We start from the raw sequence: 20375 nt of genomic DNA, 5'->3' as shown, positions 1-20375 counted from the left end.
ACTCTGGGGTTGTGGTGCTCATCTCGCTTTATTGGCCAAGGGAGCCGGCGTACAGCTTCCGGGTCATGTGGCCAGCAGGACTAAGCCGCTTCTGGTGAACCAGAGCAGCGCACGGAAACGCCGTTTACCTTCCCGCTGGAGTGGTACCTATTTATCTACTTGCACTTTGACGTGCTTTTGAACTGCTAGGTTGGCAGGAGCAGGGATCCACTTTTCCTTAGGACATCCCTATTTCCACCAGAGAAATGTTGGAGGGTATGGTAGGACGTCCCTATTTTAATCAGAGAAACGTTGGAGGGTATAGAGTTATGCGAACCCCGAGCCAAGGAGATAAGTAACTATACAACCTCTATAAAAATGTTTTGTTATGTCTTTATGAATGTTGGAAGCCCCTGTCAGATGGGCAGGGTATTATTATTATTATAATAATAATTAATAATAATAATTACTACTGCTACTACTACGATTACCATATTGGCCTGAATATAAGCCTCACTTTTTTCCACGTTATGACCGTGAATAGTTAAAGTGCAGCTTAAATTCGCAACCTTGCAAAAATGGGCTTTTTTTGCAAGGTTGCAAGTGTGCATGGCTGTCATCACACTGTAGTTGGCGTGGCTGCTGACAGATGGGGCTGTCCCTGCAAACTGCAGACTGGTGGCAAATGGGTAGAGGGGAAAGCAGCACGACAGGGCAAAATTCTGCAGTTCAGTTCTCCAACAGAGTTTTATGCATCTACAATGGGCAAAGTGTGTGTTAAAATGCGTGCGCTTGTGAAACCAGCATATCAAATGCATGATATTAGGGGACAGACAAATGTCTTGGGAAATATGCTTTGCAAAAATGTGTATGTTAGAGGAGAAATTTGCACCAAAATGCTGGTGAGTTTTCATGAGGACCTAAAAATTACAGTTGCAGACTTGACCCGGGCTAATGGCAGTCATCTCCAGAACACCCAGGGGCTAAGGCCCTATCTCAAGTGCCATCTCATTCAAAGGAAACTCAGATCCCAGTAGAGTGCCTGTGGAACTTCCCACCACTTGAGGAAACAGTGAGGAATTCCACATTAAGTCTGGGTGCAGGAAATTCTGGGCTATTAAGCAACCTCCTCACTCCCCCCTCATCAGGAGATTTGGGTTGGGTGTTCATCAATATATGGATGATACCCAAAACAAAAAATTCCTTCCAGTAGCACCAGTAGTAGTGGTGCTACTGGAAGGAATTTTTTGTTTTGACTATGGCAGACCAGCACGGCTACCTATCTGTAACTGGATGATACCCAGCTCTACCTCTCTTTCAAATCAAAACCAGTGAAGGCGGTGAAGGTCCTGTGTGAGTGTCTGGAGGCGGTTGGAGGTTGGATGGCGGCTAACAGATTGAGGTTGAATCCTGACAAGACAGAAGTACTGTTTTGGGGGGACTGGAGGTGGGCGGGTGTGGAGGACTCCCTGGTCCTGAATGGGGTAACTGTGCCCCTGAAGGACCAGATGCACAGCCTGGGAGTGCACTCACTGCTGTCCATGGAGGCGCAGGTAAATTGTGTGTCCAGGGCAGCTGTCTACCAGCTCCACCTGGTATGCAGGCTGAGACCCTACCTGCCCACAGACTGCCTTGCCAGAGTAGTGCATGCTCTGGTTATCTCCTGCTTGGACTACTGCCATGCGCTCTACATGGGGCTGCCTTTGAAGGTGACCTGGAAACTACATTTAATCCAGAATGCGGCAGCTAGACTGGCGACTGGGAGTGGCCGCCGGGACCACATAACTTACATTGGCTCCCAGTATGTTTCCGAGCACAATTCAAAGTGTTGGTGCTGACCTTTAAAGCCCTAAACGGCCTCAGCCCAGTATACCTGAAGGAGCATCTCCAACCCCATCGTCCAGCCCGGACACTGAGGTCCAGCTCCAAGGGCCTTCTTGCGGTTTCCTCCCTGTGAGAAGTGAGGTTACAGGGAACCAGGCAGAGGGCCTTCTCAGTAGTGGCACCCGCACCATGGAACGCCCTCCCACCAGATGTCAAGGAAATAGACAACTATCTGACTTTTAGAAGACATCTGGAGGCAGCTCTGTTTCGGGAAGTTTTTAATGTTTGACATTTTATCGTGTTTTTAATATTCTGTTCGGAGCCGCCCAGAGTGGCTGGGGAAACCCAGCTAGATGGGCGAGGTATAAATAATAAATTATCATTATTATTATTATTATTTATTAAACACACAGACACATAAAAATTGCAAACTCGTGTGGAAATATGGAGAACTGGACTTAAGACTGAGAAAAGCAAAAGAGACTGAGAGAAACGGAAATTAAGATTTACCTATAGACTCTCCTGCACCCCAGAAAATTAAGTATATGGGAAAGTTCCCTTGGTGGCACTTTCAAATAGAGGGGCTGAGGGATAGATGGCAGTTCCGTGTGTACTTGCAGGGTGTCCATTTTCTCTCCCGCCCTATTTCCTCTCCCACTGGTGCCCCCAATATTGGTGGCGGCTAAGGGCACCCTTCTAACTGACAGCTGTTCAGTTCAGCACATGTGCAGAGAGAGCTATGATGGGGGAATTCTAGTACTCCTGTCTCGGGACTTGGATTCCAAATATTTACACAGAAGGGATTATTGCTTAGTTGGATGGTGGAGTGGGAGGCGGGATGGAGAGATCTGGAGGAACATGCAGGAGATTAGCAAGTAAAGGAAATATTTACTCTGGAGCCTTAAGTCTTCCGGAGCTCCAGTGTGGTGCAACTTGGGGAAGGAAGAACCGGAGCTACAGGTGCTCGGAAGGGCAGAACAAAATTTGGTCTCCCAAGTCAGTCTACTTCCAAAAGCGGAGAGTAGCAATCTAAGCAGGGCTTGACACTGATGCCCCATCCTGTCATGCTCAGCTCTCCCACTGGTCTTTAGCCTAAGGTCACCAGATTTTTTTCAGTGAATCTGAGGACACTTTTCACCTTCAATGGATTTTGTATGGGGACTGTCCCTGGGAAACGGGAATATCTTGTAACCTTACTTTAACCATATACCATATTTTTCGCACCATAGGACGCACCGGACAATAGGACGCACCTTGTTTTAGAGGGGGGGGGAACAAGAAGAAAAAATTCTCCCCCTCTCTGCCCAGCGCCCCTTCAGTGAAGTGGCAGGAGGCACTGCGCAGAGAGGGGGAGAATTTCCCCCCTCTTGTTTTCCCGCTCTAAAACAAGGTGCCGTTTAAGGTGCGTTCAGGCGCCTACCTTGGAAGCCTGGAGAGAGAGAGGGGTCGGTGCGCACTGACCCCTCTCGCTCTCCAGGCTTCAGGTTCCTTTAGACCTGCTCTTTGGGGCTGGCGGGGGAAGCCCACCACCAGCCCCAAAGAGCAGGTCAGGGAGCAGCGGAAAGGCGCAGCGGAGAGGCTGCTGCCATAGTCGCGCGTCACCTCTCCAGCTGGGAGAGGGTCGCGGGGCTATGGCTTCTTTAGCCCCTCACGCGCTCTCCCAGCTAGAGAGGTGGCGCGCGGCTAAAGAGGATCCTGCCATAGCTGCGCGTCACCTATCCAGCCGGGAGAGGGTCGCGGGGGGCTTCTTTAGCCCTGCGCGTGCTCTCCCGGCTGGAGAGGTGACGCGCGGCTATAGAGGCTCCTGCCATAGCCGCGTGTCACCTCTCCAGCTGGAAGAGGGTCGCGGGGCTATTGCGTCTTCGCTCCATAGGACGCACACACATTTCCCCTTCATTTTTAAGGGGGAAAAGTGCGGCCTATAGAGCGAAAAATACGGTAATTTCAAGTTCATCCCTATAATCATATGGACTAGCAACTTGATTCTCTTTTGAGTGGAAGGCTGTAGGCTGGAGAGCAGAAAGGCGAAGTCAGCTGGAAAGAGGGATTATAGCTTGTAGGCTCGCCCCACTTTGAGCCTCTGGGAAAAAAGATTTTGGCTGCAATTCTAACCCTGCTTACCCAGGAGTAAGCAGCATTGAATTCAGCAGGATGTATTTCTGAATAGACTTGTTTAGGATTGGAGCATTAGCTGGCTTGTATTGGCTCAACAACATGGCAATAGAAAGTTGTGTACGCCTTGGAAACTTTCCCCCTACCTGATACCCCGGAGATGTTTTAGACTACAACTTCCATCAGACACAGCTGTGCTGTGCTGGCTGGGGCTGATGGGAGTTGTAGGACAGAGGTTGGATGGCCCCCATCGTTCTACCCGGACACTGAGGTCCAGCGCCGAGGGCTTTCTGCCGGTTCCCTCACTGCGAGAAGCGAAATTACAGGGAACCAGGCAGAGGGCCTTCTCAGTAGTGGCACCCGCCCTGTGGAACGCCCTCCCACCAGATGTCAAAGAGAACAACTACCAGACTTTTAGAAGACATCTGAAGGGAGCCCTGTTTAGGGAAGCTTTAATGTTTGATGTATTACAGTATTTTAATTTTTTTTTTTGGAAGCCGCCCAGAGTGGCTGGGGAAGCCCAGCCAGATGGGCGGGGTATAAATAATAAATTATTATTATATTATTATTATATCTGTCATGGATGCAAGGGGTTGGACTAGATGACCCGGTGACCCCTTCCAACTCTATGATCCTAGGTTGGCGAAGGTTTCTACCATGCTGTGTTTACGCGAGAGTTAAGCCACAGACTCGCCAGGCCCTGTTTGAGCTCTGCCTGTGTGCATTTTAAAGTACAGCCACGCAGGCGTGCTGGATAGAAACCCGCCGCTTTTTATTTCTACACCTTCGAAGATTCACAGTAAAGCTTCACAATCGAACCCTGTGCGCTAATCGACGCCGGAAGCGTGAAACTGGACAAACTTATTATCCATTATCCGTTTGGGTACGTTAGCAAACAAGGCAGAGCTGGGACTGGCACAAGTTGCTCAACATGCAGGCAAACCGAATGCTATACAGTCACATTTATATTCTCTCTCTCTCTCCATCGTCTTCCTCTGTTTTGTCCTCTTTAACCAATGAGGAAGCGCAAGGCAGAGCATCCCTATGGAAAGGGTTGTTGCTCCCCTGATATAGAGTACCCGCTTTGCATGTTCAAGGTCCCCAGGTAGCAGAATCTCCCAGTAGGGCTGGAATTGTCTCCTGCCTGAAACCTTGGAGAGCATCTGCCAATCAGTGTTGAGACATTCCTGAGCTAGATGGACCAATTGGCTACTTCCCATGTCCTCCTGGAAATTTCCTTATGGGGGATGCCACTGTAGGGGAAAAGAATCTCTCCCCTCCAAAGACCTCCACCCGTACCTGCTCCAACCTAACCCCACCAGTTCCTGGATCCTTGTGGAGATGCTCTGCAGGTGGGACATCATTTCAGCTCCTCCTCTGAGTCGTCACCCCGTCCCTCTGCGCCCACTGCCAGGAAGCTCCCTGTCCGTAGGGTGGCTTTGGCTCTCAACATGCGGAATAGTCTTGGAAAGGGATGCCGTCCTGCGTCCCGAGTGTGGCAGATGCTTTCTGCGTCCTGGACCACCAGGGCCACCAGAACTGGGAGTAGAAAAAGTTCCGGATGCTGCGGAAGACGGTTTTGCGGAAAATGATGAAGAGCCACGGGTCCACAATGGGGTTGAAGGCGCTGAATCGGAAGGCTTTCATGTCCTCGTTCTCGATGTGGTCAGGGTTGATGCCCCCAATGTAAGCCCGGATCTGTGGCGGAAGAGAAGAGAAAGGGTCAGGAGAGAGGGAAAGCAGCACAAGGTCATAATATTATGATGGAAGATTGGGGAAAATTATGGAAAACTGATTGAAAAATTTACAGATTGTTCCCTATTGAAGGAGAATTGCGTGAAGATGATGTACAGGTGGTACACGACACCAGTGTAGTTAGGGAAAATGTATAAAACTAGTTCAAATATACTGTATTTTTCGCTCTATAAGACGCACCAGACCACAAGATGCACCTAGTTTTTGGAGGAGGAAAACAAGAAAAAATATTTTCTGAATCTCAGAAGCCAGAACAGCAAGAGGGATTGCTGTGCAGTGAAAGCAGCAATCTCTCTTGCTGTTCTGGCTTCTGGGATAGCTGTGCAGCCTGCATTCGCTCCATAAGATGCACACACATTTCCCCTTACTTTTTAGGAGGGAAAAAGTGTGTTATAGAGCAAAAAATACAATATGTTGGAAGTGTAAGGAAAAGGAGGGGACATTTTATCATATGTGGTGGGATTGTAATGTAATTTTTAAAAATTGGGAAATGATATACAACGAATTGAAGAAAATGTTCCATTTAACATTTGTTAAAAAACCTGAAGCATTTTTGTTAGGGATTGTAGGGAAAGATCTGCCAAAAAAGCTGAAAAACATCTCCATGTATGTGACAACGGCCGCAAGAGTTCTAATAGCACAAGGATGGAAGACTGAAGAAACTCCAACTAAAGAATCATGGCAAGAAAAATTGATGGACTATGCAGAACTGGCAAAACTGATATATAAGCTACGGGTCAAGGATAACTGTGACTTTAAAGATGAATAGGAACCCTTTACAAAGTATCTGAAGACGCAACAAAGCGAACTGGACTCCTTGGCTGGGTTTGAATAAACATTCACCAACTTTTTTTTGATAATAATCAGCTAAATAGTTTGAGGATCTATACAACTTTGTAACATGCAGAAAACAGCATTCTCAGAGAAACCAAAGCCTGGAACTGAGGGAAGCCGGGGGTGGGTGGTGGGGGTGGGAGGGTTCTGTGGGGGGATGGAAGGGGAGGGAGGGAAAAGGGGGTGGGATAAGGATGATACGTTTTTGGATAATATGTTTTGTTTTAATTTTGATTTTTGATTTTTGATTTTTTAAAGGAGAAGGGGACAGCAATAGCTGCTTCCAGCCCAGTACCATGTGGGTGCCTGAAAGGAACCCCTGGCTGCTTTGGGCAAGTTCCCTGCCCTCCCTCCCACCTTCTTTGCAAACAGCTTAGTTGGATCACAGCCAGCTAATGTACACAGAAAGTCTTGGGTTCAATTTCTGACACCTCCAGTTGCACCTCAGGAGGTGAGTGGAGACCCCGGGAAGCCAAGCCAAGCAAGCTATACCTGAAGGAGCGTCTCCACCCCCATTGTTCAGTCCAGACACTGAGGTCCAGCTCCAAGGGCCTTCTGGCGGTTCCCTCATTGCGAGAAGTAAGGTTACAGGGAACCAGGCAGAGGGCCTTCTCGGTGGTGGCACCCGCCCTGTGGAACGCCCTCCCACCAGATGTCAAGGAAATAAACAACTATCTGTCCTTTAGAAGACATCTGAAGGCAACCCTGTTTCGGGAAGTTTTTTAATATTTGATGTTTTATCATGTTTTTAATATTCTGTTGGGAGCCGCCCAGAGTGGCTGGGGAAACCCAGCCAGATGGGCAGAGGATAAATAATAAATTAATATTACTATTATTAAGCTACTTGGAGAAAAACGATAAGTGGTTTTCACATTAAGTCTGTATTCGACTCATCCCAAATTGGCAAAAGACACGGTTTGGAGGTTTAAAAGGACCAGTACACCTGCCATTTCAGGAATTTCCTTCCTTGCTTCTTCCTCAAATCTGTACACATGTTTGCCATCACCTGTGGCCAATGGGTTCCTCTTTCATGACACCCCCTGAAGCGCATCAGGGAACCAACTCTATATATCTGCAAGTTTCCTCAAATATTTGCAGAGGCAGATCTAAAAGGGAGAGCAAGCCACAGCTTTCCCCACCACACATTAGTCAACATGTGTTATGTACTGAGTTGAATAGGATCCAAAATGCAGCAGTCTGATTGGTCCTAGAACAATAGGATTCAGAATGCAGCAGTCTGATTGGTCCTAGAACAATGCAGCAGTATGATTGGTCTGCAGGAGCCACCCAATCCAGCTCCAGATGGAAGTGAATCCACAACCTGATTGGCCAACAGGAGAATCCCGGAATTAGTCAATCATGTGCAGCCCATTGTGTAAATAATGTATATAAAGCAGATATTGTGGGGAAACTTTCATTCCTCCTCATCACTATGAGCTGAATAAAGAGCATGAAATCCACTCTAGACTCTGAGTATATTTCAACATGCTTCAAAGACCCAAGAAGATTTCAAAGAAGGGAGAGGCAAGAACAGAAGGTTTAACAGTGAAGAGCATATAAAAAAGACAAGTCATCTGTGCATTCTGGATCTAACCCAACCCTCGAGTGAGTTCAAATTCCTGGTGACAGGCTCCTGCACTTCAGGCATACTTAGAAAATAGTATAATTGCTGAGTGTTGTTAACGGAAAAATCTGAGGGCTCCCTTGGACAAAAACAAAGACACCAACCAGGATAACTTGGAGCAAAACAGCAGCCTGTAGGCTTGGCCTTTATTGGATACTGTCGCGACACGCTTCCCACCCGCAACAAGATGAAGCAAGATGGAAGCCCAGAACAAAAGAAGACCCCAACTTTTATTAGTCACTAATCCCCCAAACTATACCCCTAAGACTACATCACAACTACATCACAAAAAGGAGGGGTTGAGGGAGGAGTTGTGGTGGTAACCTGAGTGTCTTGTCACCTGTCCGGTTCCTCCTTTCGCCCTCCCCATGAGTACTTTCCAGGTGACAAAGGGGAGCTGGCAGTTTTCTGCCCCCAGAGGGAAGAGCTGATCATTGTCTTTTGTTCCAGTCCGTGCTGAATCCACTCCCATATGCAAGTTCTTTGTGACCTTGACGGTCTTCTGTCTAGGACCATCAGGGTTGGCATAGCAACTGGGCAGGGCTCCTGTGGATGTGCTGGGATGGTGAAGGGATTATGGATGCCCTGTATCAAACCTTCCCCATTTTATAGTCCTTCCTTCATGGAGTAAAATAAAAGTGGAACAGTGCAGATCCGATGTATGGTTCATTTTCTATGAATTTATAACAGAAGCGTAGTTGTCAGGGGTTCAGAAGGAGAGACACAGGAGGGGGAGCAAATGGAGAGTGAGGAGGAGGAGTACGAGGGGGGCGCAGGCAGTGACAGTGGCCAGAGTTATTCCACAAGCCTCTCTAGCTAATCGGAGGACTCACAGAAGGGAGCGCCGGTGGCCAGAGCGAAGGGGGCTCCAGGGGGGAAGCCCCAGGAGGAAGGGGCTAGCGGGGAGTCCCTGAGCAGCAGTTGGAAATCAGGACCAGCTTCTCCACCAGAGCGCAGTGGGGAGGGGGAGTCCCAGGAGTCGGGACCAGTGTCCTCACCACCAGAGGGAGGAGAGGAGTCAGGTTTGGCAACGCCCACATCAGGAAGCGGGGAAACGGTCAGAAGGAAAGTCACCGGCTGGGCGCGCGCGCCAAGTTCAAATGTACAGGAGCGCGGCACAGCAGGGAGCCCGGAAAGGGAGCCAGGTCCTAAAGCCCGCCGGAGGGAGGGGCAAGACTCAGGAGGCTCAGCGTCAGAGGAGTCCAGGAAGGAGGGAACCCCAGAGGGCAGAAAGACCCAGCGAAGGAAAGAACAGCGTAGGAGGTGGAGCCAGGCTAGAATCTTAAACTGGTGTGGGTGGAGCAGTGAGTCAGAGGGGACTTAGCCGGTCTAGCGTCGAGACGTGGGTCTGCACGCCCAGAGCTTGGAAATGGAAACTAAACTTTAATAAAGACTTTTGTATATAACATCCACTGGGCGTCGGTCCTCTGTGAGCTGGGACCTAGCGGCAGTCCTGACAGTAGTGTATGTTGTGTGTGAGTGTGTGTGAAGTTTGTACAAACTGAATGATTGGGGGGGGGGGTTTCCTCCAACAGTGTGTAACCAATTTAGGCCCAGATCTTGTTAACCGGCCCAAAGCCCCTCTTCTGATAGAGGGGTGTGTTTTTGCTCATGAAAGCCCATCGTGTGAACACAGTGCAAATGTTGTTGTTTTCAATTAAAAAGTTGGCAACTCTCACAGTGACCAAACCCTGAGAGTTGTGAAATTGTTCTGAGAGGGAAGTGTGACTGAAACAGAGAAAGTCCCTCCACGCTCAGTGTAGCAATTTGCTTGAGAGGGAGATTTCCTCATGCCTCGAGAATCTTAGGGGGCCAGCTGTGATCCTTTTGCTGTGGCTTCCACAAGAGCTCAGTGGAAATCCAGGCGGGTGGACCACCCCACTGATGGTTGCAGGCTGTTCCCCTTCTTCCATATCCCATTTCATGACAGAGAAGAGATGGGGTCTTTAGCCTAGTAAGAATACAGTGGTGCCTCGCAAGACGAAAAGAATCCGTTCCGCAAGTCTCTTCGTCTTGCGGTTTTTTCGTCTTGCGAAGCAAGCCCATTGACGGCTTAGCGGATTAGCGCTATTAGCGGCTTAGCAGACCAGCTGATAAGCGGCTTAGCGGACCAGCTGATAAGCGGCTTAGCGGATGAGCTGATAAGCGGCTTAGCGGATCAGCTGTTTAGCGGCTTAGCGGATCAGCTGATAAGCGGCTTAGCGGCTTAACGTATCAGCTGATAAGCGGCTTAGCGGCTTAGAAAAATGGGAGGGAAAGGGGAAAAAACCACAGGAACTCGCAATACATTTTCGTCTTGCGAAGCAAGCTCATAGGAAATTCGTTTTGCGAAACACCTCCAAAACGGAAAACCCTTTCGTCTGCCGGGTTTTCCGTCTTGCGAGGCGTTCGTCTTGCGGGGCACCACTGTACAGGCTTGCAAGCTTTCGTTGCTCAAACCACTGTGAATCAATTCTAGCTCTAACTGATTCATCACTGTTTCTTTTTTCTTTCCTTTTCCTTTTCAAATAATCCTTATTAGTTTTTCAATTAGATACTCCACATACAAATACTGTATTACATTTTACATTTAGACTTGCTCTTCAGATCTGACTTCCCTCCTTCCTTCTTCTGGTTTTTTATATCACATATAATTTTATCGCATTATTTTCTTCCATTTTATATATTGTTATTCATTTCCCATATTTGTCCATAGTGTATCCATAAACATATAAGTCCTCATGTTTATTCAATTCTTGTTGTCTGTCTGTATTCATTTACCACTTGTTGTTGTTTAGTCGTTTAGTCGTGTCCGACTCTTTGTGACCCCCTGGACCAGAGAACGCCAGGCATTCTTGTCTTCCACTGTCTCCCCCAGTTTGCTCAGACTCATGCTGGTAACCTCGAAAACACTATCCAACCATCTCGTCCTCTGTCGCCTCCTTCTCCTTCTGCCCTCCATCTTTCCCAGCATCAGGGTCTTTTCCAGGGAGTCTTCTCTTCTCATGAGGTGGCCAAAGTACTGGAGCCTCAGCTTCAGGATCTGTCATTCCAGGGAGCACTCAGGGCTCATTTCCTTCAGAATGGAGAGGTTTGATCTTCTTGAAGTCCATGGGACTCTCAAGAGTCTCCTCCAGCACCATAATTCAAAAGCATCAATTCTTCAGCGATCAGCCTTCTTGATGGTCCAGCTCTCACTTCCATACATCACTACTGGGAAAACCATTGCTTTAACTATACGAACCTTTGTTGGCAAGGTGATGTCTCTACTTCTCAAGATGCTGTCTAGGCCTGTCATTGCCCTTCTCCCAAGAAGCAGGCGTCTTTTAATTTCGTGGCTGCTGTCACCATCTGCAGTGATCATGGAGCCCAAGAAAGTAAAATCTCCCACTGCCTCCATTTCTTCCCCTTCTATTTGCCAGGAGGTGATGGGACCAGTGGCCATGATCTTCGTTTTTTTGATGTTGAGCTTCAGACCGTATTTTGCGCTCTCCTCTTTCACCCTCATTAAAAGGTTCTTTAATTCCTCCTCACTTTCTGCCACCAATGTTGTGTCATCTGCATATCTGAGGTTGTTGATATTTCTTCCGGCAATCTTAATTCCAGCCCAGCCTTTCGCATGATGAATTCTGCATATAAGTTAAATAAGCAGGGAGACAAAATGCAGCCTTGTCGTATTCCTTTCCCAATTTTGAACCAATCATTTACCACTACTGTTGGTTATATTACTTTCCTTATACCTTTTGTTTCTTATTATTTTCATTATTCATCACTTTTCTTAATCTTTCCCGTTATGAGGTTTGTTTCCAATTTTACTGGTTTTACTATTTCATTTTATCTTTCTTATATACAACATAATTTTTTCCCATTCTTTATGAAATGTTTCCTCGCCCTGTTGTCAAATTTTCCCCGTTAGTTTGGCTATTTCTTGCATATTCCATTACCTTTGTCACCATTCTTCTACTGTTGGTAATTGCTGCTGTTTCCAAACCTGGGCTAGCAGTAACCTCGCCGCTGTTGTTGCATAGAAAAACAGTTTCTGATCGTTCTTAACTATCGTATATCTTCTCCTACCATTCCTAACAAGAATGCCTCTGGCTTTTTCAAAAATGTAGATCTAAAGATCATCTTTAGCTCATTATGTGTGTGTGTGTGTGTGTGTGTGTGTGTGTATGTTTCAATATATGAGTTAAGAGTAAGAATCATAAAATTGTAGCGCTGGAAGGGACCCCAATGCTAAATGTCATGATGTCATGACATAATTTAAACTACATTACTGTATTTTAAAGGGACGTGGGCGGCACTGTGGGTTAAACGCCGGGGTGAGCTCCCGTTGCTCGGTCCCTGCTCCTGCCAACCTAGCAGTTCGGAAGCACGTCAAAGTGCAAGTAGATAAATAGATACCACTCCAGCGGGAAGGTAAACGGCGTTTCTGTGCGCTGCTCTGGTTCGCCAGAAGCAGCTTATTCATGCTGGCCACATGACCTGGAAGCTGTACGGCGGCTCCCTTGGCCAATAAAGCGTGATGAGCGCCGCAACCCCAGAGTGGGTCACGACTGGACCTAATGGTCAGGGGTCCCTTTATACCCCAGCCAGATGGGCGGGGTATAAATAATAATAATAATAATAATCATCATCATCATCATCATCATCATCATCATCATCTAGCCCAACCCCCTGCAAGGCAGGAATCTCAGCTAAAGCATTCCTGACAGATGGCCATCCAACTTCTGCTTAAAAACCTCCAAGGAAGGAAAACTCACCACCTTGTGAGGGCGTCTGTTCCTTTTTCTCTTCCCCCTTCTATTCCTAGATTATGCGTTGCAATTGCTTCCGCATTCCTGATGTGCTAGTGCAACAGTTTGCCAACACATATTTTTTTTAAAAAATAACCAAAAAACAAGAAGTACTCTCAGCACGGGCAGTTTTGAATTTTTTTAGCTCTTTAAAAAATAAAATAAAAAGTTATTTTTCTCCTAGGGTGCTTCTGGAGCCTTTTCTAGATGTCATTCAAGGGCTAAATGTGTGAGCCGGGTATGTGTGAGAGAGGAAGAGCAGTGTCATAGTGGCAGAGATGGAGCCAGTGATTGTAGAATCATAAAATAGTAAAGTTGGAAGGGACCCCAACGGTCATCTAGTCCAACGGTCATCTAGTCCAACCCCCCCGTATTGCAATGCTTAATGGTGAGTTTAATCATGCAAGCAGGGTGACACCTGGCTTGAGAGCAGTACATGTGAAAAGGATCTAGGAGTCTTGGTTGACCACAAACTTGACATGAGCCAACAGTGTGACGCGGCAGCTAAAAAAGCCAATGCAATTCTGGGCTGCATCAATAGGAGTATAGCATCTAGATCAAGGGAAGTAATAGTCCCACTGTATTCTGCTCTGGTCAGACCTCACCTGGAGTACTGTGTCCAGTTCTGGGCACCACAGTTCAAGAAGGACACTGACAAACTGGAACGTGTCCAGAGGAGGGCAACCAAAATGGTCAAAGGCCTGGAAACGATGCCTTATGAGGAACGGCTAAGGGAGCTGGGCATGTTTAGCCTGGAGAAGAGGAGGTTAAGGGGTGATATGATAGCCATGTTCAAATCTATAAAAGGATGTCACATAGAGGAGGGAGAAAGGTTGTTTTCTGCTGCTCCAGAGAAGCGGACACGGAGCAATGGTTCCAAACTACAAGAAAGAAGATTCCACCTAAACATTAGGAAGAACTTCCTGACAGTAAGAGCTGTTCGACAGTGGAATTTGCTGCCAAGAAGTGTGGTGGAGTCTCCTTCTTTGGAGGTCTTTAAGCAGAGGCTTGACAACCATATGTCAGGAGTGCTCTGATGGTGTTTCCTGCTTGGCAGGGGGTTGGACTCGATGGCCCTTGTGGTCTCTTCCAACTCTATGATTCTATGCCTGTGGGGATTTGAATTTGAGCCTTCTCAGTCCTAATCCTAACCCAGCACCACACTCTGCTACTTTATATACTCCTCCTTCACCATCTTAATAATAATAATAATAATAATAATAATAATAATAATAATAATAATAATTTATACCCCACCCATCTGGCTGGGCTTCCCCAGCCATTCTGGGCGGCTTCCAACAAAATATTAAAATACCGTAATACATCAAACATTAAAAGCTTCCCTGAACAGGGCTGCCTTCAGATGTCTTCTAAAAGTCTGGTAGTTGTTGTTCTTTTTGACAGCTAACGGGAGGGCGTTCCACAGGGCAGGGGCCACTACTGAGAAGGCCCTCTGCCTGGTTCCCTGTAACTTGGCTTCTCGCAGTGAGGGAACCGCCAGAAGGTCCTCAGACGATGGGGGTGGAGACGCTCCTTCAGATATACTGGACCTTAAGATTTTTAAGACATGCTATTTTCTTAAAATACAATTCATTGGTGAATTGAAGGATTGGTGAAATGTAGCTGATTAATTCCCCCAATCAGTTGAAATGCATGCAGCAGAGGCAGGGACAAGTTTTCCTCTAGTTTGGAGGTCCCGATTGGCTACTGACTCTTCTGTCTGCCACTGTGACTTTCCCTTTCCCTGCAGTTGGATGTGCAGATGTTTCCAATGGTCTGGTTTACCTCTGCCCCCTCAAACGCTTCCCCTGTTGATTTTCTGCCCCATCGGGCTTCTAGCAGGAGAGCAGGCCAGGTTAAGCGAATTTCTGCTCATTTAGCACCTGTAGACCTGTAGACCTGAGGGGGCAGCCTTTCCTGAAATCAACTTTACAGGAATCCATCAGGTTAAAAAGAAGCACTAGTTGGCAGAATAAGTTACAAGAATATGTGGAAATGGCGCAAATGACCAACAGCCTAAGAGGCAGTTCAAGAAAATAATTTGCACAAAAATGGGTCTCTCAAGAGTCTCCTCCAGACCAGAATTCAAAAGCATCAATTCTTTGGCGATCAGCCTTCTTTATGGTCCAGCTCTCACTTCCATACATCACTACTGGGAAAACCATAGCTTTAACTATACGGACCTTTGTTGGCAAGGTGATGTCTCTCCTTTTTAAGATGCTGTCTTAGGTTTGTCACTGCTTTGTCATTGCTTTTCTCCCAAGAAGCTGAAGAAGATTTTTTGTTAATAACTTTTGTTAAACATCTTTGTTAATAACCGCATAAAAATTAGCATAAACACAGCTGAAGCTTAAGGTTTATAACTATGCAAGAAAAGACAACTATGTGTGTGTGTGTGTGTGTGTGTGTGTGTGTGTGTGATTGAAATCTCACTTTATGAGATGTACTATATATATGTAATGTATTGCAACACTATTAATAAAGCTTGTTACATTGCAAAAATGCCTGAACAACCAATTTACAATATTAAGTCTGTATCTGGGAGTGTCCACAGTGGGGGGTGGGGTGGAGGGTGTTTTTGTTTTTTTGCAGGTGGATGAGGAGAACAGATCTCTCTTTGTGCTTCTGTTCACCCCCAACCTTCCTGCATATAATATAATAAGTTAAATCCAGACCCCAGAGAGGTAGCTTAATGATTCTTGCACCCTGGGATGTTATCACGCAGGAAACCCCCGGCTCCTTCCGTTGCCACAACCGTAATCAAACCAGAAATAATCCCACCGTGCTTTTATGATGAGGGGGGGGGTTAATGAGATTGCTAGGTAATTGCAGACCTCGTCATAATTGGATGGCACAAATTAAGGCTGATGACTCCAAGCCTTGGAGCGAAGCGAGGCCTCAGTGTCACCTTTGAGGCCGATGCTCCAGGAAATACAATATTGTATACTTAGTCAAATGACACTCGCATCCATTCAACAGTGTTTGAATTGGGATATGGATTTGTCAGGAGGGAAACATAAAATAGGCAGTAAGATTTGCAGCCAGGACCAGAGATTCGGCCAACTTCCTTTCTAAACAAAGCATCTCAGAATTGCCATTATACATGCCGTTTTATATTTTCAACTCACACCAATCAAAACATGTTCATTTCCCTTTCCCATTTATTTTCAAATTGTAAGGGCTGCCCTCAGTAGGACTGGGGTTTATTGTTCCCTTTAGGTATGTCTACACTACCAATTTAAACAAGTTACTGACCCATTTAAACTGTACAATTTTTCATACTCAACTGAGGAACTTTAGAAACTGAAGTCCTGTGAAGGGGTTACAGATCTCAAAGAGCCCTCACAAAATTACGATTTTGGTCAGGGAGGGGGAGCTGCGACAGTGATGAAGCTCGTTTACATTGGTTTCAAACTAATTTAAATTTATCGGAAGACACACTCCCTTATCCACTGTGGATAAGATAAAAACCCATGCATTTCAAGTGGTAATTGGTCTGAACAAAGGTCCACGTTTCTGAAAGCACCGTGAACAAAGGCGACTGGATCTGTTCCAGCTGCAGTTGCATCTTCACAGTCATGATGCAAGCTAGTCAGCGGAACTGGGATTTTAAATTATAAATTATTGGATGGATTTACAGCCTTTCTGCCAAGTCTCCCGGCCCTCCCTGAGGCAGTGTACAGTTTTGTTGTTGTTGTTGTTTAGTCGTTTAGTCGTGTCCGACTCTTCGTGACCCCCCTGGACCAGAGCACGCCAGGCCCTCCTGTCTTCCACTGCCCCCCGCAGTTTGGTCGAACTCATGCTGGTAGCTTTGAGAACACTGTCCCACCATCTCGTCCTCTGTCGTCCCCTTCTCCTTGTGCCCTCGATCTTTCCCAACATCAGGGTCTTTTCCAGGGAGTCTTCTCATGAGGTGGCCAAAGTATTGGAGCCTCAGCTTCAGGATCTGTCCTTCCAGTGAGCACTCAGGGCTGATTTCCTTAAGAATGGATCGGTTTGATCTTCTTGCAGTCCATGGGACTCTCAAGAGTCTCCTCCAGCACCAGAATTCAAAAGCATCAATTCTTTGCTGATCAGCCTTCTTTATGGTCCAGCTCTCACTTCCGTACATCACTACTGGGAAAACCATAGCTTTTACTATACAGACCTTTGTTAGCAAGGTGATGTCTCTGCTTTTTAAGATGCTGTCTAGGTTTGTCATTGCTTTTCTCCCAAGCCAGAAATAGTACCTCAGGTTAAGAACTTTGCTTCAGGATAAGAACAGAAATGGGGGGGGGGGCGCAGTGGCAGCAGGAGGCCCCATTAGCTAAAGTGGTGCTTCAGGTTAAGAACAGTTTCAGGTTAAGAACGGACCTCTGGAACAAATTAAGTACTTAACCTGAGGTACCACTGTATGGTATTTGGGCAAACTCCAGTCTCTGGGGTTTGGTGTAGAGGGGAGTGTTGTTGTTTTTGACGGCAGGGGTAAGGGAGTGTTGTAGAAAACAAGAGTTTGTAGGGAAAGCTTCTACTGTGTTGTGATCTTTGCCCCACTTGGGGTTATTTTAAGGAAGGCAATGAATCACAGAAGGGCAGGCCAGCACACAAGGGATGAGGAAAGAGGGAAAGCGTTGCAAAAGGGGGATGTGAATATCAGACAACGTTTGCATTTCAGGCACTCTGAGATCAGCAGTGAAGATGACGGAGAGCTTCAACTGGAACCTGCTACTTAAGAACAGACGAAGAGCCGCAAAAGAAGAATGGCAGACAAAATTAACAGACTACGCAGAATTAGACAAAACGACAGGAAGGATTCGAAACCTGCAAGGTTTACAGAAGATTGGGAGAAACATACGAACAATTTGAAGAGCAACTGCAATCAACAAATGACGTTAGTAGGACTGCGAGAAGTTTTGTAAGGAGAAATATATGAAATATTGCAGAAGAGAGACTTTAGTTATGAAATTTAAATAGTGAAAGTAAGAAATGTATATTAAGTGAATAGATTGTGAAATTTTCAGACGTGATTGATGAAAGTCCAAAAAATTGTATAAGATGTAAAAAGTATGTTTCATTATTTGAAAACGATATGTTAAAAACGAATTAAAAAATCCATATATATATATATATATATATAGCCCTCCTGTGGTTTCCAGCAACTGGAATTGAAAAGCATTGCTGCCTCTGATTGTGGAGCAGAGCCATCGTAGCTAGTAGCCATCAATAGTCCTCTCCTCCTCCATGAATTTGTCTCTTTCTCTTGAGGTTTCGATAAAATTAGGGAATTATGCATCTTAAAAAACAGAGACATCACCATTCCAACAAAGGTCCATATAGTTCAAGCTATGGTTTTCTCAGTAGTGATGTATGGAAGTGAGAGCTGGACCATAAAGAAGGCTGATCGCCGAAGAATTGATGCTTTTGAATTCGGCGACTCCGGAGGTGGTGAGCGCCTCCCCCCAGATGTTGCGCCCGGTGCAGCCGGCCCCCCCTGCACCCCCCACGCTACGCCACTGGTTATAGATATAAGATGTATGTAATGAATGAAAAAGGAAAATGAATATAAATTTTAAAAAGAAGAGAAAGAATTTGTCGCTTTTAAGCCATCCAGGTGGGTGGCCATCTTTGCCTCCTGTGGCAGGGAGTTCCATAGATTATGCGCTACATGAAGAAGCACTCTCTCTTTTCTGAATCTGTCAACATTCAGCTTCACTGGAGGTCTATGAGTTCCAGAGAGAAGGGGATGGACTTCTCTCTATCCATTCTCTCTGTGCCATGCAAATTTTTTTTGTAATCCTCTGCTACTTGCACTTGCAAAGTGTTTAACTTCTAAGAAAAAAAGAGGAAGGTGCGGGGGCCAAGCCTATGCCCCCAACACGTTGCCACATATTTAATTTATTTACTTTCAGCACTTTCAGCCTGCTCTTCGTTGTAGCAAATGAACAACATCACAGCATGTAATACCAATGAAACAAGTTTAAAACAAAGAGGAAAAGAAAGGGGGAAAACCCAGCCAACCATATAACCCAATGGCAAAACGTTGCTTATACAATTGCTTTAGGACACTGCTTCTCGCAAATGCTGGGATCTGGGTAAGCAGGTCTGTTGGTCTAAATGCGGCGGAAACTGGGCAGCAGAAAAGAATGCTAAAATCAGGAACGAACACATTTTGGAGATGTGGCCCCTCCGTGCAGCTCACATGACTCAGCGGTGCATCAGTGCCCCCTGATCTGCACATGGCACAAACCACATGCTTTAGTGCCCAGATAAAGGGACATTTAAGTCCAGTCGTGAACGACTCTGGGGTTGCGGGGCTCATCTCACTTTATAGGCTGAGGGAGCCGGCGTTTGTCCGCTTCCGCAGACAGTTTTTCCGGGTCATGTGGCCAGCATGACTAAGCCGCTTCTGGCGAACCAGAGCAGCGCACGGAAACGCCATTTACCTTCCCGCCGGAGTGGTACCTATTTATCTACTTGCACTTTGACGTGCTTTCAAACTGCTAGGTTGGCAGGAGCTGGGACAGAGCAACAGGAGCTCACCCCGTCGCGGGGCCTTGAACCGCCGACCTTCTGATCAGCAAGCCCAAGCGGCGCAGTGGTTTAAACCACAGCGCCACCCGCGTCCCCAGTGCTCAAATAGTCCCTGGCAAATCTGTGGTTTAACTATTGTGTAAACACACCGTGGCAGCTGTGCTGTCTGGGGCTGATGGGAGTTGTAGTCCAAGACACCTGGCAAAGTCTGGCTTAAAGCATGGTTCTGTAGCTGGTAGAGGCAGCACTTGATTCACCCTGGGACATCCACCCTCTTGCCAGTAATTCCTCCCAGAACAAGATTGGTTGAGGAATGAAAAGGTGGCAGATGGATGCCTCTCTGACCTATATGTGAACGACAGGTAGACACTACCTCATTTCCCTAAAACCTTTGGGAAAAGACGCCCAGATGATGCTGTCTGGGCTTTTTCCTGGTCTGTTCTGTTCTGCTTGCTGCCTAATTGATTTTCGGTTTCTTGTTCCTCGTTTCTCATTTCTGCAGGGCTTTGGGTTTGTCTATTTTCTTTTTGTTTTTTGAACAGATGAGCTGCATCTTACGACTTATGCCTGAGGGTGGCTTCAGCAGTCAAAAGCATCAAAACAAATACCATATTTTTTGCTCTATAAGACTCACATTTTCCCTCCTAAAAAGTATGGGGAAATGTGTGTGCGTCTTATGGAGCGAATGCAGGCTGCGCAGCTATCTCAGAAGCCAGAACAGCAAGAGGGATTGCTGCTTTCACTGTGCAGCGATCCCTCTTGCTGTTCTGGCTTCTGAGATTCAGAATATTTTTTTTCTTGTTTTCCTCCTTCAAAAACTAGGTGCGTCTTGTGGTCTGGTGCGTCTTATAGAGCGAAAAATACGGCATATACTATCCTCAGATATTTCAGATATAGAAATAGGGACTATTCTCTTGTGTATTTAGAGAATGCACAACCTTTTATGTTATGGGATGGTCTCT

At 46.4% G+C, this 20375-nt stretch overlaps 1 protein-coding gene and 1 long non-coding RNA gene across 2 annotated transcripts in view; one reads left to right on the top strand and one right to left on the bottom strand.

Annotated features, from left to right (window-relative positions):
• Window positions 1–4663: 4663 nt before the first annotated feature.
• PTGIR (prostaglandin I2 receptor) overlaps window positions 4664–20375 on the bottom strand; it is a 42404-nt gene continuing 26692 nt past the window's right edge. The window contains exon 2 of the mRNA XM_083754121.1: window positions 4664–5613. Within this exon, the coding sequence (XP_083610247.1) occupies window positions 5362–5613 (252 nt within the window). The 3' untranslated portion in view covers window positions 4664–5361. The remainder of the gene's footprint in view (window positions 5614–20375) is intronic.
• The window catches only part of LOC310851855, a 250124-nt gene continuing 246943 nt past the window's right edge, over window positions 17195–20375 (top strand). Inside the window, exon 1 of the long non-coding RNA XR_014567885.1 lies at window positions 17195–17286. This is a non-coding gene — a long non-coding RNA (uncharacterized lncRNA). The remainder of the gene's footprint in view (window positions 17287–20375) is intronic.

This window comes from Podarcis gaigeae, assembly GCF_964106915.1.
Source record: "Podarcis gaigeae genome assembly, chromosome: 8".
Taxonomy (NCBI): domain Eukaryota; kingdom Metazoa; phylum Chordata; class Lepidosauria; order Squamata; family Lacertidae; genus Podarcis; species Podarcis gaigeae.
Note: the sequence above shows the minus strand (reverse complement) of the source record. Positions and strands in the feature narration are given on the sequence as shown.